This window comes from Agelaius phoeniceus, chromosome 27 (assembly GCF_051311805.1).
Source record: "Agelaius phoeniceus isolate bAgePho1 chromosome 27, bAgePho1.hap1, whole genome shotgun sequence".
NCBI classification, from domain to species: domain Eukaryota; kingdom Metazoa; phylum Chordata; class Aves; order Passeriformes; family Icteridae; genus Agelaius; species Agelaius phoeniceus.
In genome coordinates this window covers 1,786,078-1,811,702 of record NC_135291.1, presented here as the reverse complement: position 1 = coordinate 1,811,702, position 25,625 = coordinate 1,786,078, and the positions used below count along the sequence as shown (strand labels likewise).

At 55.5% G+C, this 25,625-nt stretch overlaps 4 protein-coding genes and 1 long non-coding RNA gene across 13 annotated transcripts in view; 4 read left to right on the top strand and 1 right to left on the bottom strand.

Annotated features, from left to right (window-relative positions):
* LOC129132025 (uncharacterized) overlaps positions 1-25,625 on the bottom strand; it is a 261,039-nt gene that overhangs the window by 103,459 nt on the left and 131,955 nt on the right. The gene's annotated exons all lie outside the window — the stretch shown is intronic.
* On the top strand, positions 1,942-11,434 carry LOC143695960 (uncharacterized). The gene is made up of 4 exons (XM_077191207.1): positions 1,942-10,194; positions 10,481-10,545; positions 10,687-10,803; positions 10,978-11,434. Exons 1-4 carry the CDS (start codon positions 10,080-10,082, stop codon positions 11,197-11,199), a joined length of 519 nt encoding a protein of 172 aa, XP_077047322.1. The 5' UTR covers positions 1,942-10,079; the 3' UTR covers positions 11,200-11,434.
* On the top strand, positions 13,189-15,317 carry LOC129132065 (uncharacterized). The gene is made up of 6 exons (XM_077191079.1): positions 13,189-13,263; positions 13,464-13,619; positions 13,774-13,875; positions 14,278-14,380; positions 14,663-14,719; positions 15,004-15,317. Exons 1-6 carry the CDS (start codon positions 13,189-13,191, stop codon positions 15,171-15,173), a joined length of 663 nt encoding a protein of 220 aa, XP_077047194.1. The 3' UTR covers positions 15,174-15,317.
* On the top strand, positions 16,017-16,435 carry LOC143695976 (uncharacterized). Its single transcript, XR_013185444.1, has 2 exons — positions 16,017-16,156; positions 16,257-16,435. It is a non-coding gene; the product is annotated as an uncharacterized LOC143695976 (long non-coding RNA).
* LOC129132036 (class II histocompatibility antigen, B-L beta chain-like) lies at positions 20,292-22,836 on the top strand. Its single transcript, XM_077191197.1, has 5 exons — positions 20,292-20,407; positions 20,866-21,135; positions 21,652-21,936; positions 22,540-22,646; positions 22,747-22,836. Exons 1-5 carry the CDS (start codon positions 20,323-20,325, stop codon positions 22,753-22,755), a joined length of 756 nt encoding a protein of 251 aa, XP_077047312.1. The 5' UTR covers positions 20,292-20,322; the 3' UTR covers positions 22,756-22,836.

Genomic DNA, 25,625 nt, shown 5'->3' with positions numbered 1-25,625 from the left:
CCCCCGGGTGCTTCCACCGACTGCACATGCCCAGCAGGCTGCGCTGGCCCAGGGACGGGCGAAGTTGTCCCCCCCGCCGAGGAGCCCAGCTCGGAGGCGGGCGACCCTGCCCCCGCTGTGGCCAGGGGGAACTTCATGGAAACACCGCAATTCGGACACCAGGTTGTCACCGAACCAGACTCAAGCCGAGGCGGAGGCTGGCCCTCAAAAACCGGAAAGGCACAAAGAAAAGGCGACCTGTCCCCCACCCCACCGCCCACACAGGGCGAAGCAGGACAAGGACGGCCCGCCGAATCCACAGAGCCCCCAGAAACCCACGGGGCTCCGCCCCCCAGCACACTGTCCGGAGGCGGGAAGGGGGACTCCACATCGGACAAAAACTCAAACTCCCCCTCCTCCACGTCCGAGACAGAAGAGCTTCCCTGGGAACTCCGAGGGGTACAAGAACCAGACCCCTCCCAAAGTTCCACACATCTTTTCCACTGCACCAGCAGCTGGTCCCGCATCTAGAGTGCAATCGTCAAAAAGGGCCTCCATGAGGCGGGTCCCCACACGAGACCACTCCTCCCTGGAGAACACCTTCTCAGGACCCGAAAGAAACCCTCGCTCTCGGGCCCACAGACACAATCTCTCAAAATTATCCCAGGAAACAGAAATCTGTTTCCACTCCAGGACCCCCCTCCAAAGATCCAAAAGGAGGAGATCCTCCTCAAAACCCACAGCGCTTGCCATTACCCTAAGAACCGCAGGCAGAGCACCAAAGAGAGGGGGGGAAAACCTCACCACAATCTGCTGCAATACACATGTTGGGGTCACCAGATGTCGCTATAGGACACAAAAGAACACACGCTCACGCCGTTCTCAAGGTGAAAGAGAAAAAAGGGCCGTTTATTTTCTGACTCCAACATTTATAGTTTTCCAAAAGTGACAGTGGATTGGAGGGTGACTGTGGCACCTCTCCAATGCCACTGGTTAAACCAACAGTCCATCAACTCTCTCCTCCTCCATAAAGGAATGCAAAACAATGAGTTATTTACAGAAAGTGAGTGAGAAAGTTCACTACAAGAATGTCAACATCAGAAGGCTTAGAAAATCTTAAAAAACCAGGGTGACAGGAATCTCCGCATGACTTTCATCTAGAAAGCATACTAATTTTGAAGCTGCCAATGTGCACTGTGCTCCTGTTGGAAGGAGGTCTGGGTCGCTGGGGAATCAGCTGAAGACTTTGCTGAGGGCGTCTGCTTGACGTTCCCCGATGACTGTTCTGTTTGCTGTTGTGTCACCGCCATCACTTGTGTCAACGCGTGCTGACAGTTTGTGGGCGCGCTCCTTTTCCCATTTCCCGGATACGGTAAAGGATTCCCTTCCACGTCCGTCTGAGAATAACATTCTTTCACAGAGTGCCTTCCTCTTCCGCATCGTGCACAAAGTGGCTTTTCTGGTTTTTGCGTCTGCACTTGTGCGTGTGCTTGTGAACAATTCTTCTTCAAGTGCCCAAACGCTCCCAAACACTTGTAGCATTGTCCTCCCGACAGATTGTTCTTTTTCTGGATGGTTGCAAGAACTTTACCCTGTTGTTGAAGTACTTCTTCCAGCACTTTTTCCAACACTTTGTCTTCCAACTATTTTTCCGAGTGTCTTTTCATCTGTTCTTCCCATTCTCCTCTCAGCTCGTCCCTCACAATCCACGCGACATGCTGAGGTGTTCCCACCTTGCTGCATGACTCCACCAGCTCTGCCAAGGATGGTCAGCCTGGCATTGCGCTGATGACCCGTTGACAATCCGGGTTGGCATTGCCGAAGGCTAGACTTTCCATGAGAGGTCTTTTCACTGCCTCATCAGCCACCTGTCAATCCACAGCTTGGAGAGTCGATCTGTGAATGACGAGAATGGTTCCGTGGGACCTTGCCTGATGCGTGAGAATGGAACGTCCTGAACTCCCGCTGGAGCAATCTGCAGGATCGCTCTGCGTGCTGCTTCCTTGATGTCATTCAACACTCGTCATGGAAGTCGTGCTGCTTGCTCTGCTGGATTGTCATCTGGAGGATCCCCTGCCAACTGTGCCTCTGTGGGATTTGCGTTTGGCCCACCTTGATAACTGTTTCTCAACTCTTGAGATACCTTCGCCATCTTCTTTCCCAGATGAGACTCTGTGTGTCCGTGAGAATCATTGACACAAGGCTTTGGATATAATGTGGTGTGAGGTCGTACATATTGAATGTCCCCCTCAGGAGTTGTTGAAGGATTGTGAATTCAGCCCATTATTCTGAATGGCCTTTGCTAAGTCCTTGACTACTTCATGACTCAACCTTTCCCACCTCGGATTTTGACCTTGTGCATCGTATGTCACTGGCATTATTATATCTCCTGATCCTTTAATCAAACCCTTTTCTTTTGCCAGCATTTTTCTAATTTTTTTCCAGTCCGTTGGTTCCACTGGCTGTTCTTCTTCCTCCTCTGAAAACCCCATTGGCAGTTGCATGCACAGTGGAATCGTGGAGGTCCTTGGTGATTCTTTGTTCCACATTTTTTGCTTTGAGGTTTTTGGTCTCACTGCCAAATCTGAAAAAGAAACTTGAGGTTCTTGTAGTCGTGTTCTTTTTGCTGTATCAAAAGAATGCAGATAGGCCTTTTGTTGCTTCTGCTCCGAAAACATCCATGCCGGAATTCCTTCTGATGCTGTGATTTGTATCATGTCTTCTCCTTGTGATTGCGCTTCATCTGAGGTATCTTCAACTTCGTGAACTCCCGAAGTCAACGAGGGATTGTCCATGTGTTGTTTTGTTGTTGTTTTCTTCGATGTAGTTTTCTTTTTATACCTTGTTGGAAAAAATCGCTGCATTGTTGCAGTCTCGCCAGCAGGTGGCGATGTGGCACTGTCGAACAGGCCTGGCCTGTCCTGCACTGCGGTCATCCCCCCATGAGGTGGCGCTGTCGTCTGCCTGGCCGACCGTGATGACGGCACGAACTCGATCGGCTCCTGTTCAGCAGACTGCAACTCTTGCGATCGTGTTTGAGACCGAGTCTGCATGGCTGTTGACTGAGCTGACAGTGGAGGTTGAATACATGAATGTCTCCTTTGGATGGAAGAGGTTTGGACCACAGGGATTGAAACTGAAGGCATCGGGATCGGAGAGGGGGTGCAGCCCCGGGATGATGAACCCCGAGCACGGCCCCTCCTCCTGGCCCGAGACCTCATGGGGGATCGGACCCGCCTCCGACCGCGCTCTGCCCATACTTTCTGCGCACGCGCACCCTCGGGAACGCCTCCTGCCTCCCCTGAACTGACTTCACTGTCTCTGTCCCGCTCCACCTCCGAAGTCTCCTCCCGGTGTCCATTCCTGACCCTCTCTCCTCCTCCTCTAATGCTGTATCCACACCCCCCGCCGGAGCGTGCAGCCCTCCCCCTGGCGGTACCCCCTTTCATGCCGTGATCCGGGCCGATCTCCGCATCCCGACTTCCGGGTTTGACATCATCACCACGCGTTCCCTGTGTCTCCCTATGGTAGCCGGCTGGAGCCCTGCAGCTGCTCCACCCTCACTGCCCATGTCTGGCGCTGCCGCGTCGGCTTGAGAGCCCTCCCCAGATGTCCCGCGAGCTTTGCCCTTCACGCACACTTTTGGCACCGCGCCAGCCGAGATTGCCGCCGCCCTCGGCGCTGCGCCCGCAAAAGCCACACCAGAACCTGTGTCCCCCATTGCCTCCATGCCCCTCCCGCCAGCTAGCACTGCCGCCGTGCCTGCCGCGAGAAAGCGCATCCCCCCTTCCCTCTTGTCCCCCTTCAACCCCCCTTCCCGACTCCGCCGCTTGTCTCATCCCATCTCCCTCTGGCTCCTGCAAATCGGGAAGGTCCGCTCCTAAGGAGCGACCCGTTTCCTCAATCTCGCTGGGAGAAAACCTTAACTCGTCTGGGATTGGAATGGTGTCGTCTGTGCCTGAGTTGGAGCCTGAAGCCCCTGCACTCTCTGGGGTTTCAGGACGTTTGGGAGGTCCCTTGGGTTTTCGGGATGGTGGGGCTGAAGGCAATGACATTTCTCCCTGCTCCCCTTCCTCGGGAGCTGTTTCCCCCGGGCCGATTGGGATCAGAGCCAATCTCCATTTCGAGCCTTGCTCTCCTCCCTCCGCCCCTGTGGGATTTGTAACAAGTTGTTGCCTGGCCGACCCCCTAGACTGAGCTGAGGTCGCCTCTAACATAATTCTTGCAGAAGACAGCAATTTCAAGGCCATCTTATCATCCTTCGTAGCTGAGAGATAGAGGTGCCTATTAATTTCCTGCCAAAAACCCACTTCAAACAACAGACGCGTCTCTGAGTACAGGTAATTACACCGCATCCATACCAACAGATCTTTAAGCTTTTTCTTTGGGATCCCCTTAGTGCATGCGTCTGCCACGCCTTGTAGGTCAGACAGAACCTCTAATTGTTCCTGGGACAGTACACCCCCCATGTTCTTAATTTTTGACCTTCTCACTGAATTGGTGTCGTCAGAGCAGTCTGAAGGCTCCTGGTCACCGGCCCGCAGGTCACAGGAGATGGATTCAGAGGCGCCTTTCTGATTCCCATCTGGGCTGTTCTGCTACGAACCTTCTTTGGCAGAAGTGGAGTGCGATGTTCTCAGTGGCTGCTGCTTCTTCAGACACCTCTGGCTGCTTTCCCAAGGAGTTATCAGCGTTCTCCTGGGAACAAGTCCAGCTCTGGAGCTGCCCACTTGGCGCTTCGAGGTTGCCCCTGTGCGAGAGGTGCACACCAGAGCCCACCAGGGTCAGCGGGTGCCCGCCGGGCGCCCACCCAGGGACGCCAGGTGTCCGGTCGGCTGTCTGTCTCTGCCCGGACACGCACAGGGTGGAACTGGGGCACCCGCGCTTCAAAGGACGAGTCTGAACTCTTCAGTTTTTCAGTCTTCAGATTGTTTATTATTTCTTATCTACAGAATTTTCTTTCTGCCCAACAGAGGTCTGACCTGCAAGGCAGCCAAGGGCACTCTGACCACCCACAGGGAGGTTGTGTCTTTTTATACTAAAAGCTACGTATATCATATTGACCTTTATTTCCCAATAGCTTTCACCCATATTAGCAAGTGCACCTTCACCATGAACCAATCCCCATGTGCCAACATCATCACAGAAGATGGATGACAAGAAGAAGAAAGAAGAAGGGCAAGACACGCCCTGATCCCTCCATCTTGTCTCCATAACCTCCCTGTACCAAGAACCCTAAAAGCTGTATTTCACCCTGTAAATATATTTTTCTTGCACCATTCACTCCCAAGTGACTCTCATGTCCTCAAACAGGTGTCACCTCCTTAGAAGGATCAAAATCAAGCCACCAGACTCTCCTGGCAACATTCCAGGATTTCCGAGCCCCCCAAGGCTTCTCTCGATAACTCTGGACATCCAGAGTGATGTGCTGAGTTCCCACAGTCTTGTTTTAAGTGGCATCCATCAAGTAGAGTTCGAACTCTGGCCAGGTTCTGGCTCTACTTGAATGGAATGCCAATCAACCCGGAGTTTCTCCTGCATCAAAGATTCAAAGGGCATTTTGGAGAGAAGATGAGTCCGGACATGAACTCTCCAAATCTCTCTAGTTTTAAGGTCAAACAGGTTGCAGACTCTGGGAGGATAAGTCGGTGCTGTGGTGTCAACCAAAAAACTGAGGAGATCCTGCAAAGATATCCAAAGCCATGGTTCAGTCAGCCCCCATGACTGGTCGCCTTATATTTTAAACAAGTTAGTGTTGTTTTTTAGAAAAAACAGTTAAACAGTTAGAGATAGTTAGCTTTTCGTTTGTTAAACATTTACAGTTACAAGTTTGTTGCGGTTGTGTTACATAGTTCAAGTTTGGTGCATTTTGCCAGTTACACGTCTGCCACTTGTCAGTTTTAACCTTAGCATTTTCTGGTTTTAGCTGGTCATACAAGTGGGGGGAAATGTGGGAAGATATCGCGATGTTACGCTCAAGATATCGCGATGTTACGCTCAGGTGGAACCCCTCCCCTTTTACCGTTACCTGACCATTAACCCCTGCTATAAATGACCCCGTGAAACCGTTAATAAATGCCATTTCACCGTCCACCACATTGGTGTGTGCGTGTGCTTGGTCCGTGTGGCAAAGCTGCTGCCACCGAGCCGTCCTTGACCCGGGACGCCACGCCCCAAGCGGAGGCAACAGCACTGCTACAAGTGGAGAGAGAGAGAGAAGGGAGGGCGGCGTGAGAATAAGTGATAAGACCAAGGCAGAAATAGCCTTGATCTCTAACTCATTCTCAAAACCTCACTAAGGTTTTTTTGTTCTCTGAAAGCAAGATTAATTGTTTCTTTATTTTTCTTTCTTTCTTTCTTCTTTTTTCGTTGTTAGGATGGGGGTGGGTTTGTTCTGAGAAGGTGTTAGAAGAATGGATCTGTGAAGGCTGAACAGCTAAATAATGCTCAGAGCGTAAATGGCAATAGATGTTAAGACTGGCCTGGCTCTCTTTTTTTTTGTTTATGTTTTTGGTTGTTTGGTTTGGTTTGGTTTTCTTTGGTTTTCAGTGTTTTTTTTTTGTTTAACTAATTGTGGCTCACAAGAAGAGGAATTTGCCTCTGAGTTTTCCCTTCAGTGCTGTCAAGGCTTCCTGCCTTAGAAAGAAAGGGAAGCATCCTAAGCATGGCAAGTCCCTTTTTCTCTAGGAGAACTGTCCTTTACATGATCCCAAGAGCTGAACAACCTAGCGCAGCTCAAGACTCAGCTGGGTACAAGAAGAACAAGCAGCTGTGGCCAAAAAAACCCCAAAAAACCCAACTTGTTGCTAAACCCAGGAAGTTTTGAAGAATGCTAATGGCAAATCCTGATGTAGAGTTGCCTTTCCTCCAGTCACTGTCCTGTGCTATTGAGAAGTCCTTTTCAGGTACTACTGACAAATGAGGCAGCAATCCAAGCCAAGGGAAAAGAGAGTGGATCCAGGCCAGCAGAATCAAAGGAGCTGTGAAGGAACCTGAGGAGTGGACTAGCACATTTAAACCGGGTGATACCAAATTGGCTCCTAAGTTGGGACTGGGTGGTAACGAACTGCAAGGACCCAAATGATCCAATGAATGTACAAAGAATCACAGCTAATTGAGAAACAAGGCCAGGTTTATGTCAGTGGTTTCAAGTGCCATCTGGACAAGTCCTGAGACATGTCAGATATCCAATTTGGGGAGGAATACTTCCACTCCAAACAGGAGCATCAGGACTATTTCGGTCAGAGAATTCTCATGTTCTGGCCTTAGCCTGTGACTTCTACAAAGAGGAGGAGGAATTACAACTTCCATCAGGGCCATACCATATACCCTGTTTGCTTCATCCTAATATCAGATATCCTGGGTTAAAATGCTGGGTTAAATGTAAATGTTTAAATTGTGGGAAAAATTGGTATTGTAGTTTACACAATCGATGCTCATGTTGCAGGAAGTGTCGAGCACCAAATCTATCCCCTATCCAGACAGAACTCAGAACAACTGAAATAATAACTTTGTTTTGTGGATGGGAGATATTAGTGCCTGTTGAGTGGGAGATACCTGAGGAACAGTGGGAAACCACAATTACAGAGTGTCAAAAATGATTTGCCTGGAAATTAGCAAAAAGGGAGTGACAAAGAGAAGAGGGCAAGACTGGATTGGCGGCTGTGCTCGCCACCGAGAAGATCAAATACACCTGCTATGGGCAGCAACCCCATAGGCATGGCAGGTGGGGGTATAAGCCATGCCAGACCTCTGTTATTCCTTTTTCTGTCACTCATCTTCTGTCTTTTCCCTTTAGGGATACCAGCAAAATTGTGTCACAAATGCTATCAAAAGCATTACAGGGAAAGAAATCAAAGTTCCTCTTTTATTACACACACCCATGTCAGCAGTCACTGCTATGACCCATCCAAATTAAGTACCTGTAGGCAAAACAGGGGAAAATACTGCATTGCTAGAAACTTAGGAAAAAGTGAGAAGATATTGGGAAGTGAATGTCCAAAAGGGGAGAGATGGATTTGTTTCACATTTAGCTTTAAGGGTAGAGTCCAAGATTTGGTGAAAGAACAATCAGTAAACAAAAAGGGAAAACCAGCACAGCAATCTGACTCTGTATCAGCCCCAATTAATAAGCTGAATAATCTTATAAGACTCCAAACAGTTGTAGAGATAATAACAAACATAACCAAATGGGCATTGGAATTAATATCAAGTCAACAAAGCCAAACAAAACCCATAATATATCGGAATAGATTGGCTTTAGACTCTCTATTGGCCAAAGAAGGGAGTGTTTGTGGAAAATTTAATATATCGGGTGTAGATATATTAAAATAGATGACCACCATGAAATATAGCCCACATACTGATCCAAAATTGGGAACCAGTGTTAAAAAAACTAGCTGGTGAGATCATGTATAGAATGGTGGAAGAAATTAGGCTTCTTCCTTTTATGTGTTACAGCTGTTTGGATATTTCTTCCTTGTTTGATTCCTTGTTTTATTCAGCTAATTATCAGCGTAGTCCAAAGCATAAGAAACATTGCCCAAGCTAAATGTTTTATAAAGAATAAGAGGGGAGTTTGTTATAGATGCTGTTCCAGATTGTAATGCAAGATGTTTTCCATGACCATCTGTATGGCAGATTATCTTTGTCAAGCAGGCAGTTTGCCTTATCTCTCTCTTTGAGTCCTCGGGAGGGGACATCTGTTGATAACAGACTATTGAATGTCACTGCATGACTGATAAGAACTGTAACATCCCATTGGGAGATGCTCCACCCAGAGGGAAGAGCCAAGCATTGCTACCCAGATATAATCCAGAGGTTTTTGAGACACCAGCACGGCTTTCTCCACTGGATTCCCCAGAGGAACAGCAGCTGCCTCTTCTTCCACTGGATCATCGGAGGAAGAACACATCCTTCCCTACAGGACCCCCTCTGCTCCAACAGAATCACCCCTGACACTGCAGGAGGGCTGCAGCCACATTTCCAATTGCACTGCTACCACACCTTTACCCACAGGGTGTCAGGTTGGGTTCTGACTCTGCCCGTGTTGTTCTAGTGTGCTGCATGCTTTATTTTATCCTTTTATTTTTTTCCTTCCCTATTAAAGAATTGTTATTTCCTGCTCCCATATTTTTGCCTGAGAGCCCCTAAATTTAAAGTTTATAGCAATCAGGAAGGGTGGGGAGGGTTTACATTCTCCATTTCAGGGGAGGCTCCTGCCTTCCTTAGCAGACTCCTGTCTTTCCAAACCAAGAGAGCCACATGTCCCGTGTCTGTGTCACGCCCCTGCGACTGTGCCGGCCACCCAGCACCGGGACTGGTCCCAAAGAGGCCGTGGCAGGGCCTGTGGAAGGCCCCGGTGCCCTTCCTGCTCAGCTGCGGTGGCAGCCGTGGGGGCTCATTCTGCTGCCCTGAGCAGGCAGAGCAGAGGAGCAGCTGCTTCTTGTTTGGGCTGTTGCTAAAGTTCCTGCTGGGCTGTGTCTTCAACCCTTGGGGCAAGGTCTTGCCTGCAAGCTGGGGCAGTTTGGGTGGCGTGGGGGTGTCCCCAGGGCACGTGGAGGTGTGTCCTGGGGCTCTCTGTGACACAGTGCACCGTGGTCACCGTGGGATGGAAAGGGACAGAATGTGAGAGTGTGACCCTTTGTGACACGTCGTGACGTAGGTGCTGGTGGCGCCACGGCTACGCCACAGTGCTCGGTGCACACAACGGGACAGGACAGGACAGAGCAGTGCTGTGAGGAGCCCCCACACAGCCAACTCGTTCCTTGCTGGCCCGGAGCTTTTCCCAGGCGTTCCCTGTGCAGGTGACCTCGAGGCCAGGCTGCGGGACTCGGTGACGTGGAGCATTTCCCAAGCGTCTGCCATCCCTGCGGCCGGTGCCCTCAAGGACAGACTGCGGGACTTGCAGTCCTATTTCCCTTTTGAGACTTCTCTCTTGCTGCTGCCCTCGAGGACAGACTGCAGGAGTTCCTGTCCTGTAGCCTTCCCGAGGCTCCTCTGTTGCAGGTGCCTTCAAGGCACAACTGCAGCACTTGCTCATCTTCAGCTCTTCCAAGGCCTCTCTGCTTCAGCAAGCACTCATAACTGCAAAGAGTGACATGGAGCAGAGACCCCCCAGCGTGCCCAAGCTGGCCTGGGTGGAGGAGGAAGAGGCTGGAGCTACCTCAGCACAGCAGCCTGAAGAACTGGAGCAGTTCCAGCTGCTGCAGGAGCGTGAGTGTCAGAGCTGGGCCACAGGGCTGGTGCCTGCAGCCAGCCTGGCCCCATCCCATCCCATCCCATCCCATCCCACCCCACCCCATCCCATCCCATCCCATCCCATCCCATCCCTGTGGACATATCCATGGATAGGACAGAAGCTGGGCTGGAGCACCTGGCAGCCGCGCTCCATCCCCCGGGGCATCCCGAGGCTCTCCCTGCCTGGGCAGCGCAGGGCTGGGCTGTGTTCTCTGGCCTCTCCCGCAGCCCCTCAGCTCTGGCTGCGCTCGCTCTTTGCCAGATGCAGCCCAGGACCGGACACAAGAACAGGAAGACGCCCGTGGCCACTTGGACAGAACAGCACAGGTACCTGCAGCCATCCCCACCTGGGCTGGGCCTGCTGCACTGCTCAGCCAAGCACCTGGCTTGGAGCGCTCCATGGATTCTCCCTCTCTTGCTGCCCTTCTCCTGCCGACCCTCTGTGAATTCATCACGTGCCTTTGGCAGGAAGAGACCGCCGGTGCGGGCACGGGCGTCTTGGCCAACCTTCCGTTCCTTGATGCCGAGATCGATGCTGCCATGCTGGATTTGCTTGTGGAGAAGGGTGTCTCCAATCCAGTGCAAGTAAGCAGCCTGGGGCAAGGGCTCGATGGCCCCAGCAGGGGTGCGGCGCCTCGAGCCGGCTCTGCCGGGCTCCCTGGGCCTTTGAGGCCCGGCCCAATGCGGTTGGAAGGGAAGCACTTCTCAGGGGGAGTTGCTGCTCTGGCAGCTCTCCAAGTCTCCCCGTGCCCTCTGCAGGTGCCCGCCATGGTGAGGTCCATCCACCAGTGGCTCACGGCCAATGAGGCTGCTGGGCACAGGCTGGACAAGGCCCTTCTGGAGCTGACTGAGGAATACCCCTCGGACGTGCTGATCACCCTCTTGCGCTGGGCCCCATCGTGTGACAGGTGGGGCAGCCCCACGTGCCTTGAGGGCTTCGGGTTCACCGGCCCATCACCCTGTAGAGCCTGTCCCTGCTGACTGCCAGACAGGCGGGCAGTTCCAGGATCCTCTGGCTCCTCTGTTTTCCAGGGCTGCCATGTCAGCTCCTGAGCCTGGTGCCACGCTCCCTCCCTGCCCCTCGGGGCCTGTACCCACGTGGGCTGGCTGGCCGCTGCCGGCCAGGGGCAGTGGGCAGAGGCAGGGCTGAGGGCCAGCGCGGGGCCCTGCAGCTGCCCAGGCCACGGTGCTGTGGCCGAGCCCGCCCTGACACAGAGCTCTGACCCCACAGAGCTGCCGCCACCATGTGGGGAACCATCATGTCCTCGAGCAGGACTGCGGAGCCGGCGCTGCGGCTACTCCTCTATGTGCTGAGCGCCTGGCCAGTGCACAGCGCGTACACCTCCGATGGGGACAACGCAGGAGTCTTTGCCCTGGCTGTGAGTTTCTGGTGCCGGCCTTTGCCAGCCCCCAGGCCGCCTCTCCAGCACCCAGCTCTCTGTCCTCCCCCCAGCTGCATCCCCCTGCCTCAGGCACTGGGCTGAATCCTGCCTTAGGGGAGGGGTTCAGGGGCACCAGGCCGGCTGCTCCCCCCGTGTCTCCCCCGGCCTCTCCCTGGCATGCTCAGGCCCTGCCACGTGGATGTCTTGGCACTGAGCCTTGTCTCTGGCTGTTTTATTTCTTGCAGGCAACCGTGGCCCTGTGGAGAATCTTTAATCTGGCCTGGCGCTCACCTGTGGTGCTGGAGTATTTCTCCAATCTCTTTCTGCGTCTGCTCTTCCAAGCTTACATCAGCATGCAGGATATGCCAGAAGAGGTTGAGACCTTCTGGAAGGGATGCCAGGAGCAACACGGCCTCTCCGCCAACCCCAACAGGTGCTCCATGCCAGTCCTCCCAGTCTCCCCATCCCTCCCATGCCCCCAGGGCAGGAGCTGGGGCTCCCAGCGTGACCTGGGCTTTGCTCTGCACACAGCTTTGCGCTGCAGACCCTGAAGGCCCTGCTCTGCCAAATGCGCTATGAGCACGTGGTGCTGTCCATGGAACGCAAGCGTGCCTGGGACACGCTGCTCTGTGCCGACACCCACCACTGTGCAGTGCGTCTGCTGGCCAGGTGAGACCTCGTTCTCCCCACCGCCCCTCTCCTTTGTGCCTGCAACGCCCCACACAGTCCCCGTGCTCATGGGCAGCAGGGCCTTGTCACCAAGGGAGGCATGAGCAGACTGGAAAAGGCCGGCACAGGAGGCTGCCCGGGAACAGCCGCCTCCCAAAGCGCCCTCGGGATGCTCGGGAGCAGACCAGAGCTCTGCCAGTCAGCCCTGGGAGAGGTTTGCCCGCCCGGCCCAGGAGCAATGGTGCCTTTTTCTCCCTGCCAGGGAGATGCGCCGTGTCTCCATCATCTGGTGTTGTGGCATGGCATCCTGCCTCTTTGACCTGCTCAGCCAAGGCATTTCAGACTGGGAGCTGCCCGCCCTGGCCTTCCTGGTGGAGGTGAGCCCCATGGCCAGCGCTGCCTGGCTGAGCTGCCTCCCAGCCCTCTGCCCTCTCGTAGCCGCAGCTGCCTGGGGCGCTGCCCGTGCCCTGTGCTGCTGCCTTGGCTCGGCCCTGTGCACTTCTGAGCTCCTGCCAGCTGGGCACCTCTGTGCCTGCTCTTTGCCTGCTCTGTGCCTTTCAGGTCCTGGATTGCCTGGACTTGAGCGAATGCGGTAAAAAAGTCCTGGAGATCTTGACAAGGCACCTGCAGAGCGAGTCCAGGCAGATGCGTGGCGTGGCGCTGCGAGGCCTCGTGGTGCTCACCTCGATGGTGAGAAGGAGGCAGCAGCTGAAGCTGTGCTGGCAGCGTGGGGCTGGGGCAAGCAGCCCCTTGGGCTTAGCTGGGCTTTGGCAGCTGTGGCAGCTGCTCCCAGCTCTCCAGGGTCACTGTTCAGCTGCCTGAGTGCTTTGGGACAGGCCTTGGGCCTCTGAGCCCTGCAGCAGCAGCAGCAGCAGCAGCGTGGGGTTGCCCGGCCTTGTTTTGCACACAGGATCCAAGCATGTACAGCCTGACTGAAAGCCTTGGGAAGCTACTGTGGGATAGGGATGAAGACATCGTGGAGAAGACCCTCATTGTGCTCAGCCTCCTGCTGCTGCAGAAAGACTTGGCAATAGCCAGCCCCATGGCCCTGCAGCTGGCTGAGGCGCTCTGGCACCTCTTTGACAATGTGAGGCTCTGTGCCCCCAGCCACGAGTACTTGGGTGCTGCCTTGGGCCTGGGCACAGGGGGGCCTGGAGCAGCTGATGTGGAGGGCTTTGGCTTCCTTTTCAACAGGACAACAGCCTTGTGCAGCTGCTCTCCATTCGCCTCTTCCAAGACGTGATTGCCTTGGTAGTGGCAAAGGGAGAAAAGCCCCTGAAGAAGCACGTGAGCCAGAGCCTGCTCCCACTCTTCTTCCACTGCCATGATGAGAACGGGCGTGTGGCACAGGTGAGGCCTCCTGGGTGTCCCCATGGAAGGAGCTCAGCTGTCTCCCCAGCCCCTGGCACCTGACGGGCTCCAGCCTCCTCCCGGCCCTGGCACAGAGATGTGGGTCCGGTGCCCTGGGCTGCGGTGCCAACTCTGGGTCTCTGCTGCTCTGCAGGCCTCTCGGGAAACGCTGCTTTCTGCAGTAAGCTTCCTGAAGAGGAAGGATCTCAAGCAGCTGCTGCAGACGGATCAGATGTGGAGATTTGCCGAGTGCTTGGTAAGGACAGCCTGGAATGCCCAGCCCAATCCCTGGAGAAGCCGCCTGCCCCCGTCGCCCAGTCTGTGGGGCTGGCAGCTGTGGCCCCTTCCCAGTGCCGCAGGCAGGGGCACCAGCCTGCGCCCCACACGCCGCTCCCTTGCTGGGCCGTGCGGGCTCTTCTCCAGGCTCCTGTGGCCCCAAGGCCGGTGCCGATGGAGGCCCGAGCCAGCCGGGCTCTGCTGCGGGGCGGCACCGCGGCTCGCCGGGCCCTCCGCCCCGTGCCGAGCCCGGCGCCTGCGGCTGCTGGCCGGGCCTCAGGGCTCTGTGGGCAGGGGGAGCAGTGGCGGCCGTAGGCAGCGCCCGGCCCAGGGGCAGGGCCCGCATCAACCCTTTCCCTCCGTGCCCCGCCGCTCTCTGCAGCTGGCAGAGGACAGGAGCCGAGCGGCCGAGCAGCTGCGCCTGGCCCTGCCCTACGTGCGGAGCGCACAGGAGCCCCTGCGAGAGGCGGCCGTCAGGTTCATGGGTGAGCGCCAAGCCCGGCTCCCTCCCCGGCCCGGTCCGCCGCAGCTCGGCCCCAGCCCCGCCTGCTGGCCCGGCAGCAGGATCCGGGCGCGGGCATGTGCAGCCCCGGCCGGGCTCGGCATTGCTGCTGCCGCCCTCTGGCAGCCGTGGCCTGGGGCGGCAGCGTGCGCCAGGGGCCCGGGCTGAGCCCTGCCGGGCCAGCAGGGCGTGTGGCCTCGGGGCTGGCAGCGCCCCTGGGCGGCAGCTGTGGCTCTGAAGGCAGGACACGCTCTGTGTTCCCCAGGGATGGCCGGGCGCTTCCTGACAGGGCAGCAGCCGCACTTCCGCATCATCTGCAGGGGTGAGTGCGGCCCGCGGGCTCTCGCCGGGGGCTGCCGCTGGCACCTGCGTTCCCTGGCCCGCCCACCCACGGCTCCGCTCCCTGCGCGCCCCAAGGTGCCCACAGCACAGACACCTTGCAGGCGCCTGGGGGACATTCCTGGCCAGCAGCTACCAGCTCGTCCTTCTTGCCTCCTGCTTCCTCCAGGCCGTGCCAGGAGCTGCGTGCTATGCACGAGCCTGGAGGCTCTCCCCAGCTCCCCGCAGATCCAGCCTCTGACTGGGCCTCTGTTTCTCTCTCTGCAGCCCTTCAGGACATGACGGATGACACCAGCCCTGCCATCTCATGCCTGGCGCTTCAAGCTCTGTACATCCTTTTAGCTCTACAGAGCGTTCCCTGCTCCCGACTCCAGAAGATGCGAGACCAACTGCGCCGCCTCTGGCACTCGCGGCCTTTGCTGTGTGGCCGTGGCTGAGTGTCCTGCTGCGGCGCTGTGCAGAACTGCTCCGGGAGGCTGCGTCTGCTGGGGCCACCTGAGCCTGCGGGGAACACCTCTCCTCTGCCAGCACTTCCTTTCCCTTCACCCCCTGGAGGAACATTAAATTGCTGTTGTTGGATAGCCGGCTGTCCAGGAGCTTTCTCTTGGTGCAGAGTGTCTTCAGGCCAATGGGGAAGAGGGGGAAAAGGCTGCTTGGTCTGCACAATTTGCCCAAGCGTGCGGTGTGGAAGGGAAAGTGTGGAAGAATGGCTGGAGGAAAAGGGCCATGGATCCGTGGAAATGTTGTACAAGCAAGCCCCATGATAACTGAGCATACATGTTAACTTAGCAGCTTGGCATAAGTGGGCCGCACTTAGCATAACCAGGCCGCACGCCATGATAGGAAGATGCTGTGTCCTGCCTGCTGACAAGGTCAAACGGGCAAGGACAGCAACGAGAATAGAAACCATAAAGTATGCATAACCACAAAGTAGGAGGAATATGTAAATGTAATCTCTTGCTTTAAACCAAGAAACTCATGACATGTATGAGCAATTAAACCAATAAACTAACGACAAGTATGCATAATTACTGGAAAACAATAGAAAAGTACCAGTGTACTCAAGATAAACCGAAGCTTGCTTTACCAATCATATTGATTGATTGCTTGTCTTCCCTCGCCGCCATCAGGAGGGGGCTGTGGGATGCTGAGAGGGACGGGAGGGCTTTGGTGGCTCCTGGCCAGGACAAAAAGGGATCAATTGGAGGTTTCAGGGGCTCCCGGCTGGGCTGGGGGCCACAGGGAGGGCGCTGGGAGGGGCTGGGGGTGTCCCTGAGAGGTTTTGGGGGTGCTGAGCCCTGCGGACCCCCCAGAGATGCCGCCGGACGCCGCCCGCAGCAAGATGCTGACGGGCATCGGGGGCTTCGTCTTGGGCTTCGTCTTCCTGGCGCTGGGGCTCGGCTTCTACGTGCGCAAGAAGGTCAGGGCGGGTGCCGGGGGTGGCGTCCCGGCCGTGGCGGAGCGTGTGCGCTCCCGCCGGGGCCCCCAGCCCGGTGTCACCCCCTTTTCTCTGCCCACAGAGCTCCTGAGCCGGCGGCGGCCGCAGCCCCTCCCCGTGGGCTCGGGCCCGGCCGGGACCCCCCGCTCCGTCCCCGCTCCGCTGATTTTGGGGGGGTCCCGTGTCCCCCCCAGCCCCGCTGGCGCTCTGCCCCCGCCCAGTGCCTGCTCCCAGTGCTCCCAATAAAGCTTCCCAGTTGGCCCCGGGGCCGTTTATTGGGGGGCGATGGGGAGGGGTTGGGGGGGGCGGTGATGGGACAGATTTGGGCAAAGGGAGGGGGACAAAGGGTGGGGGCTGGGCCCGGGGGGGAGCGGGAGGAGGAGGAGGAGGAGGAGGAGGAGGAGGAGGAGGAGGAGGAGGAGGAGGAAGAGCAGCAGCACCAGATCCCCACGGTTTCCCTGCCCCGCCAGAGCTGCAGCCCCCCGGCCCTGTCAGCGTCGCCCCCTCCCCACATCCCGCAGTGAGCTGCGAGAGGGAGCTCAGCCCTGGTTAAGAATCTCTAATTACTTTAAAATAACTAATACTATTTCATTTTAATAACATTTTATTTTACTATATGAAAACATCTCTATAATTTACATTTATATAATTTAAAAATAATTTTAATACTACTTAATAATTCCCTTGACCCCTTGATAATAAAATTGTGTTTCTGTCACGATCCCTCCTCATGGACGGGTTTACTGATGGGGGATCTTGTTGGATCGGCAGAAGAAATGCAGCACACAATATGAGTGAACAGCAAGTCTCCAACTTTCTTGATAGTTCACACATATTTATATTGGTGTTAATGTGGCTTATACATATTGCAAAGCTGAGCTCATTATTGGTTAATTACTTATCAGTAAACCACACCTACTTCTATATTCTTATGGTTATTTTGTTACTACTTCTACATTCTTGTGGTTATTCTGCTGAAACTATCCTCATATTTTTGGCAAAAGATCCTCTCCTCTATCCTGTTGGTGCACCAAGGGCACAATCTCCTTGTCAGGGGTTGGACACTGACTGCTGAATCCTAGACTTGCCTCCTTCTAACTTAACCAACGCTATTATGTCGACGTGACCTTTCTCAGCTGGCCAGCTGTCCACAAAGCTCTCCACATTTCGCCTGTTTTTCTGTTGAACAAGCATGGTCTGATTAAATGCAGCAGATACCATCTTTTGCACCATGTTCTGTAGGCATATGCAAAACCACGGCAAAATTAATACTACTAACAAAGCTATAATGCTCACTATAATGCTGACCTTAACAATAGAGCGTAACCATGATCCCAGGCCTAAAGATTTGAGCCATCCATCAATACCAAAGCCTGATTCTACCTGTAGGTTTCCAGTTAACCGCTCCAGTGTGGAGAGCTTTGTGGACAGTTGGCCAGCTGAGAAAGGTCACGTCGACATAATAGCATTGGTTAAGTTAGAAGGAGGCAAGTCTAGGATTCAGCAGTCAGTGTCCAACCACTGACAGGGACATTGTGCCCTTGGTGCACCAACAGGATAGAGGAGAGGATCTCATGCCAAAAATATGAGGACATTTTCAGCAGAATAACCACGAGAATGTAGAAGTAGTAACAAAATAACCATAAGAATAAAGAAATAGGCGTGGTTGACTGAGAAGTAATTAACCAATAATGAGCTCAGCTTTCCAATATGTATAAGCTTCATTAACACCAATATAAATATGTGTGAACTATCAATAAAGTTGGAGACTTGCTGTTCACTCATATTGTGTGCCGCATTTCTTCCGCCGATCCAACAGGATCTGAGAGTGCAAAACCCGACATAGCCATGGGGGGTTTGCAGTGATAATCAAAACAAATGCACCTTTATTGAAACAACCACAGCGAAATGCGTTCAGGAGGAATTGGGGGTAAAAGGGAAAAATAAGGAGAAGAGGGAGGGAGAGAAAAGAAAGGTTTATAGGTACCAAACATCGAACAGCAAAGTCCTTCGATGTCCTGCCCATGGAGCTCACCAGGTCACGTCTGGGGAGATCTCAGGGGTGCAGCTCATCCCAACTCTAATTATCCTCTGTTCTGATGGGGGAAGGGGATGAATCTTGAAACCAAATCAAAGGCAGTCTATTGTATTTTCAGGGGGAAAAATGGTATTTGGGGAAGGGTGCACACAGTCCATGTTCAGCAGTGGGCGAGAGCCATTGTCTTCTGGTCTACTGCTCACACCTGCAACATCCATCTCACTTTGGCCAGCTTGCCTCCCCCACACCCCCCCGGGTTGGGGGTTTCAGTCCCAATCCCTGGAAAAAATGAGAGGGGTCTTTTCACATGGGGGTTTCATGTCTCAGTTATTGATGGAGGCTTCTCACATCTCTGTCTGTCACAGTGACTATAAACGAGTGAGGGTCCTCTCTGGGGGACCACCCAAAAATTCAGGAGAAGTCCAGCCAGGCCAAGAGGTGGGGAAAAATTCCAGAATTTTTCACAGTGCCCCCTTCTTCTTTTCATTTGGCTCACTGTAGCACACAGCAAACACACCAGGGAACAACAGCACAGCAACACTCTCAGGTCTCGGGGCCCTCGGCGTGGACCTTTCTCCTACAGGGTCAGAGATTGCGGACGGGGGGGGCTTTTCTTCAGTGGTCCCCAATGACGATCGTGAGGCAGATGAGGGAAACTTTGGGCAGAGCCTCACACCCACATCCCGCAGTGAGTGGGGAGGGGGAGCTCAGCCCATGTTAGGAGTCTTTAAATGATTTAAAATAACTACTAATTTTAAATTTTAATAAAACTTTAGTGAAATTAATTAAAACGTCCATATAATTAAAATTTATATAATTTTTAAATATAATTTAATAATGCTTAATAATTTCTTTGATCTCTTGTTAATAAAATTTTGTTTCTAAAGTGGAGTGGGACAAAGGGATCTGAACAGAAAATCCTGAACAAGCTCAGTCCCAGAAAATCGGGGTTAAATGTGAAATGAGCAGCTCTGATTGGCCGCCCCAGCACAGCCCGCCCTTCCAGTCCCTCCCAGTCCATTCCCAGTCCCTCTCCAGCCCAGCCCAGCCCTCCCCTCTCTCTCCCAGTGCCCCCCAGCTGATCCCAGTGTGTCCCCGCTCTCTCTCTCTCTCTCTCTCTCCCCCAGTGTCCCCCAGCGTGTCCATCTCGCTGGTGCCCCCCTCGAGCTCCCAGCCCAGCCCCGGCCGCCTGCTCTGCTCCGTGATGGATTTCTACCCTGCTGCCATCCAGGTGAGGTGGTTCCAGGGCCAGCAGGAGCTCTCGGAGCACGTGGTGGCCACCAACGTGGTCCCCAACGGGGACTGGACCTACCAGCTCCTGGTGCTTCTGGGAATCTCCAAAAATCCCGGGAAAATGGGTTTAGGACCATCCAGACACCTAAAGTCCTGGAAAAAGGAGAATTCGACAACAGCCAACGCCCCAAAATGATGAAAAAGGGGGGAAAAAATCCTGAAAAAAAACCCCAAAAAATCAAAAATATCCACAAAAATCCCCCCCCAAAAAATTGAGATGGATTCCCCCCTTAATTTTCCAAAATTAAAAAAATTCCAGCGAACCCCAAATCCGGGACCCCTCCCACAACCCCTTCTTGGACCCCAAGAATTGGAGGCAGGGTCAGGGCCAGCAGCGGCAGCAGCCGGGGGAGGCTCCGCGCTCCGTCCATGGCTCTCCGGGCACACCGGGAAGGGTCGGTGCTGCTGCCAGGAACGCGGATCCAAACTGAGGGGACTGGGAACCGGGGAGCAGCACCCCAAAAAGCGCTCAGCCAATGGGAGAGAAGAGTTTATTGCGCGTCATGTGTTGCTGGGTAGAGGGTTTAAATATTCAGCTCTTTAAGAAATCCCGGCCAATCAGAGCGAAGAACGTTTGTGACTCATTAGTTGCTGGGAAGAGGGTCTGGAAATCGGGCTCCCAAAGAAACCGGCCAATTAGAGAGCGCAAAAAACCAGCTCGGCCAATGAGAGCGAGCCCACAAACAAGCACAACAAATCAAAGCGCCGCCAAAAACCACGCCCGACCAATCAGGGAACGCGGCCCTCATGACCCCGCGCTGCTCCGGGCTGGCTCTCCCAGTTGAGCGCGGTTGGTTTGGGGTGGAGGTCGCTGACCATGGGGCGATGGGCGGCAGCTGGGGCCCTACTGGTGGCACTGGTGGTGCTGGGAGCCCCCGCGGCTGCGGGCGCGGAGCTCTCGGGTGAGCGGGGGGCGGGAGGCGCTGGGACAGGAGGGGGAGAAGGGGGAAAAGGGGGCGAAGGGGGGAGCCCGGAATGGAGGGGGAGGAGGAGGAGACCCCCCAAAGGGAGAGCGGGAGGGGCTGAGGGATGGGGGCAGGGGTGGGAGAGGGCGGGGAAGGGGGAAAAGGAGAGGGGGGGACCGCAAAACTGAGCGGGAGGGGGTCGGGGATTGGGGGATTCGTGGGAAAATGGGGAAATGGGACCCCAAAAGTGATTTGGGAGCTGTCGGAGGTGGGAGGGGAGAGGATGTGGAAGGGGAAATGGGGGAAGGGCGGCAAAGAGGAAGCGGCAGCGCGGGCAGGAGGGTCCCGTGTCGGCCGTGGGGCACAGGGGGTGCGGAGTGGGGATCCGCGGTGGGCCCCGGAGCTCTGCGGGGTGCTGGGTGGGGCACCCCCTGAGCTGTGTGCTGCACTCACAGGGGTGTTCCAGAACATGCATCAGTACGAGTGTCACTTCATTAACGGTACAGAGAAGGTGAGGTACGTGGCGAGGTACATCTACAACCGGGAGCAGTACCTGATGTTCGACAGCGACGTGGGGCACTATGTGGGGTTCACCCCCTATGGTGAGAAACATGCCCAGTACAGGAACAGCGACCCGGAATTCCTGGAGGACGCACGGACTGCAGTAGACACGTACTGCCGGCACAACTACCGGATTACCACCCCATTCAGCGTGGAGCGCCGAGGTGAGGGCGGGGCAGAGCGTGTCCCCTCGGGCCCTGCCCTGCCAGTGACCCTGGAGCCCCTCAAAGGTTCCCGGGGAATCGCCCCAGAGCCCTCAGCCCTCCTTGACCCACCCCACGTCCTCCTATCTCCTCCAGTTCCTCCCAGCCCCTCCTAGTGCCCCCCGCGCGTCCATTTCAGCGACGCGTAAAGCTGACGCTTCTCAGCCAATCAGATCGCGTCTCTCTCATGACTCGTCTGTTGTTAGGCAGATCCGCAGCGCCCAGTGCCCCGCGCTGGACTCGGCCTCCCAGTGTCGCGAACTTCATTCCCACTTCATCCCAGTGCCATCAAAATCCCTTCCAGTTGCACCCAGTCCCTCCAAGACCATCTCCAATTCCATCGCAGTCTATCCCAGTCCATTCCCGTCCCTCCCCAGCCCAGCCCAGCCCAGCCCTCTCCCATCTGTCCCAGTGCCCCCCAGCTGATCCCAGTGTGTCCCCGCTCTCTCTCTCTCTCTCTCTCTCTCTCTCCCCCAGTGCCCCCCAACGTGTCCATCTCGCTGGTGCCCTCCTCGAGCTCCCAGCCCGGCCCCGGCCGCCTGCTCTGCTCCGTGATGGATTTCTACCCTGCTGCCGTCCAGGTGAGGTGGTTCCAGGGCCAGCAGGAGCTCTCGGAGCACGTGGTGGCCACCGATGTGGTCCCCAACGGGGACTGGACCTACCAGCTGCTGGTGCTGCTGGAAACCCCGCCCCGGCGCGGGCTCACCTACAGCTGCCAGGTGGAGCACGTCAGCCTGGAGCAGCCCCTGAGCCGGCACTGGGGTACGGGGGAGCCCCTGGGGGCGCTGGCAGAGCCACTGGGCTGTGCTGGGAGCCACTGGGAGGGAGCTGGAGAGAGCCGGGCTGGGACTGGGAGAGGCCCTGGGGACTGGGCAAGGGCTGGGAAGGGGTTTGGGGGAGGCTGGGGAGGGTGGGATGGGGTTGGGGGCTCCTGGTGGGCACTGGGAGGGAGTTTGGGGGTACTGGGTGTGACTGGGAGGGAGTTTGGGGGCGCTGGGTGTGACTGGGAGGGATCGCAGTGAGTCCGGAGGGGCTGGAAGGAGATCGGCCATGGCCAAGCGGGGCTCGCCATGAGCTCGGTTGTGCTGGGCACAGACTGGGAGGGCTCTGGCTGAGTCCTGCTGGGGCTGCCCAGGGACTGCGAGAGGCTTTGGGGCTCCTGGGGCGCTGGGGGCAACTGGGAGGGGGCTGTGGGATCCTCAGAGGGACGGGAGGGGCTTTGGTGGCTCCTGGCCAGGACAAAAAGGGATTGGGGGGAGGTTTCAGGGGCTCCTGGCTGGGCTGGAGGCCACAGGGAGGGCACTGGGAGGGGCTGGGGGTGTCCGTGAGAGGTTTTGGGGGTGCTGAGCCCTGCGGACCCCCCAGAGATGCCGCCGGACGCCGCCCGCAGCAAGATGCTGACGGGCATCGGGGGCTTCGTCTTGGGCTTCGTCTTCCTGGCGCTGGGGCTCGGCTTCTACGTGCGCAAGAAGGTCAGGGCGGGTGCCGGGGGTGGCGTCCCGGCCGTGGCGGAGCGTGTGCGCTCCCGCCGGGGCCCCCAGCCCGGTGTCACCCCCTTTTCTCTGCCCACAGAGCTCCTGAGCCGGCGGCGGCCGCAGCCCCTCCCCGTGGGCTCGGGCCCGGCCGGGACCCCCCGCTCCGTCCCCGCTCCGCTGATTTTGGGGGGGGTCCCGTGTCCCCCCAGCCCCGCTGGCGCTCTGCCCCCACCCAGTGCCTGCTCCCAGTGCTCCCAATAAAGCTTCCCAGTTGGCCCCGGGGCCGTTTGTTGGGGGGCGATGGGGAGGGATTTGGGGGGGGCGGTGATGGGACGGATTTGGGCAAAGGGAGGGGGACAAAGGGTGGGGGCTGGGCCCGGGGGGAGCGGGAGGAGGGGGAGGTGGAAGGGGCGGGGGACGTGAGAGAGAAGAGGGGAAGGAGGCGGGATGAGGAACGAGGACGAGCTGGAGGAGCCATTGAACCGGGGGAGGAGAGGCGGGAGGAAGAGGAGGGGGAGATGAGGAGAGGAGCAGAAACCAGAGAAGCAGCGGAGATCCTCCGGCCTTTACCGAGGTGTCCACGGGGGGAGCCAGGAAGATGTGGAGCCCCCAGCCAGGTGTGTTCCCAACGCGGGGACTCTGACCCTGGGGGTCACCCGGGATTATCCAGCGTGGATCCTCCAACGGGGGCTGGACCTGGAGCGGGGCACGGAGCTCATCCCGCACCGGGGCACGGCGGGATCCACGGGCATCGACCCCTCCCTCATCAAAGGACAGCTTTCAGTTACAGTGGTTAGGACAACTAGTTAGTTATGGTAGTTAGCACAGGTAGTTAGTTATGGTAGTTAGCAGAGGTAGTTGGTTATGGTAGTTAGCACTGCCTGTTTGTTATGGCAGTTTTTGGAATACAAACTCTCTCAAACCTCAACTCCCCTGACGTGTCCCTTCCCTCTCCCGCTGTGACTCAGCTGCCCGGAGCAATGTGAGGGGAGAGCGGGCCCAGCCTGGCCCAGAGCTGAGCCCCAGCAGAGCCCTGGCAGAGCCCAGAGCAGCCTCGGCACCTGCAGAGTCAGCCTGGAAGGAGGCGCTTGGAGCCTTCTCGGCTGCACCCGGCTCTTGGTTACAAACTGTGTGTGCTGGAAAATGCCACCGGCTCTGCAGGAGGGCAGAAGGGGCCCGGGGAAGGCCCAGGTGCTCCATGCAAGGGAAAAACCTGCCCTGGGTTTGTTATAAATAACTAGGTAGTGCTGGCTTTTGCTATTATGTATTGACTTCTGCAAAATATTCTTAATCACAACAATTTTGATAGAGTACAGTTTGTAATCACTTTTCACTGCTTTTGCTATAGTATAATTTGTCAGCTTTTTGTGGCCAATGCCTGGCCCCTGTGTAGTTCATATCCTCAGAACATCATTTATGGATGATATTTGAGTTTGTGGACAGTGTGAAAAACATACATTATAGTTTTGGCTTTTGCAAAATATTAAAGTGGATGCCATGTGTTGTGCATTAGAATGTTAACTTTTGCAGAAGTAGCTGTAGTTGTGAAATAATAACTAATGCTTTTATTTTTGTAACTAACTGACAATAATAACTCAGAGATATTTCTGAAAGAGCTAATGTTCATTTAAAGTACTTGTGGAAATAGCTAAAAGCGTCTGCATGGTCAGATAACATTTAAGGAAGGGATGTGATGAGGCCCCTGCCACTGACCCTTCCACTGTCAATAACTGTCACCTGCTGAAACCACAGAACAGGGTCCCTTTTGAGGCAGTGACACACAAGCCTCAAAACAGCAATCCACGATTCCTGCACGTGCTCTAAAAAGGCGAGTTGGGGGTCAAACCAACCTAAAGAATTCCTGGAACATGTAAATGAGTTCAAAGAAATGTTTGAATATGTACAATCATTATGAATATGTATTTGAACAATACAATGGAGAAACTAGACAAGAAGAGTTGCTGTGGTTAACCGGTGTGCCTCTGGCCATTGCTAACACCCAGCGCTGTTACTGATTTGTCCCTTATTATTCCTTATTAAACTTTCAAAAATTCTAAAGAGTGAGGCTCATTTCTCACAAAACCCAAGGTGCTCACCCCTTGTTCTTCCCCCAAAGCCAGGATTTGTCAATCCTAAACTTTGTCTGGACGGAGGAGAAGGAGGCTGCGAGGAAAAGGAAGATGCGCTGGTGTGGAGGCCCATGGGAGTGTCAATCTCCCACCCATGGAGGACTGGTCCCTAATAAGAAGAATAGATTTCAAGGTTATGGTGACAAGCTTGCTTCTCCTATAGATCTTTGCAGGCACATGCTGATTTATGGAAAGTTATGTTACCCCATTGGCCCGTTGGCCTAATTACCCTAGTTCACCCCCTATTACCCATCTCTGGTTAGTCCCTAGAATGTTCTCCCTCTCTGTCCCTCCATTGGCCCCAGTTTACTGCATTCCTCTGCCGGTTTCCGTATTAGCTGTCCCGACCCTTAACCCCTCCTTTGCCCCATTTTCCCCCATATCCATTGGACCCTGACCCTCAGCTCCACCCTCACTACCCCATATAAAAACCCCCTGTGCCCTCAGCTTGCACCCTGTCTTTGTCCCTGGACCCTGTTCAGCTCTGTCCCCTGTTCCTGTACCAATCAACCCAGTTTGCTGAGATCATAGCCAGACCCATCCTGCCGACTTTGTCAGCTTTATAAAGCAGCCGTGAGCTCCGGGCTCCTGAGTGCCGGACGCTCCAGGGGCCTCGGCAGTGCCAGGACGCTCCAGACTGGGACAGCCAGGCAGGGCAGGAGGAATCACTGCCCCTTTCCCCTCCCTGCTGCTCCATCTCCCAGCCCAGTATCGCTGCAGGACAGCCTCACTGCCAACGCCATCCTGCCAGGGATGGACTGGGGGGATCTCCTTCCCCTTCCCTCTGGCATGGAGGCAAATCCCATCTTCTCCTTCTCTGCCCTCCTTCCTCTCCTCATTCTGTCCT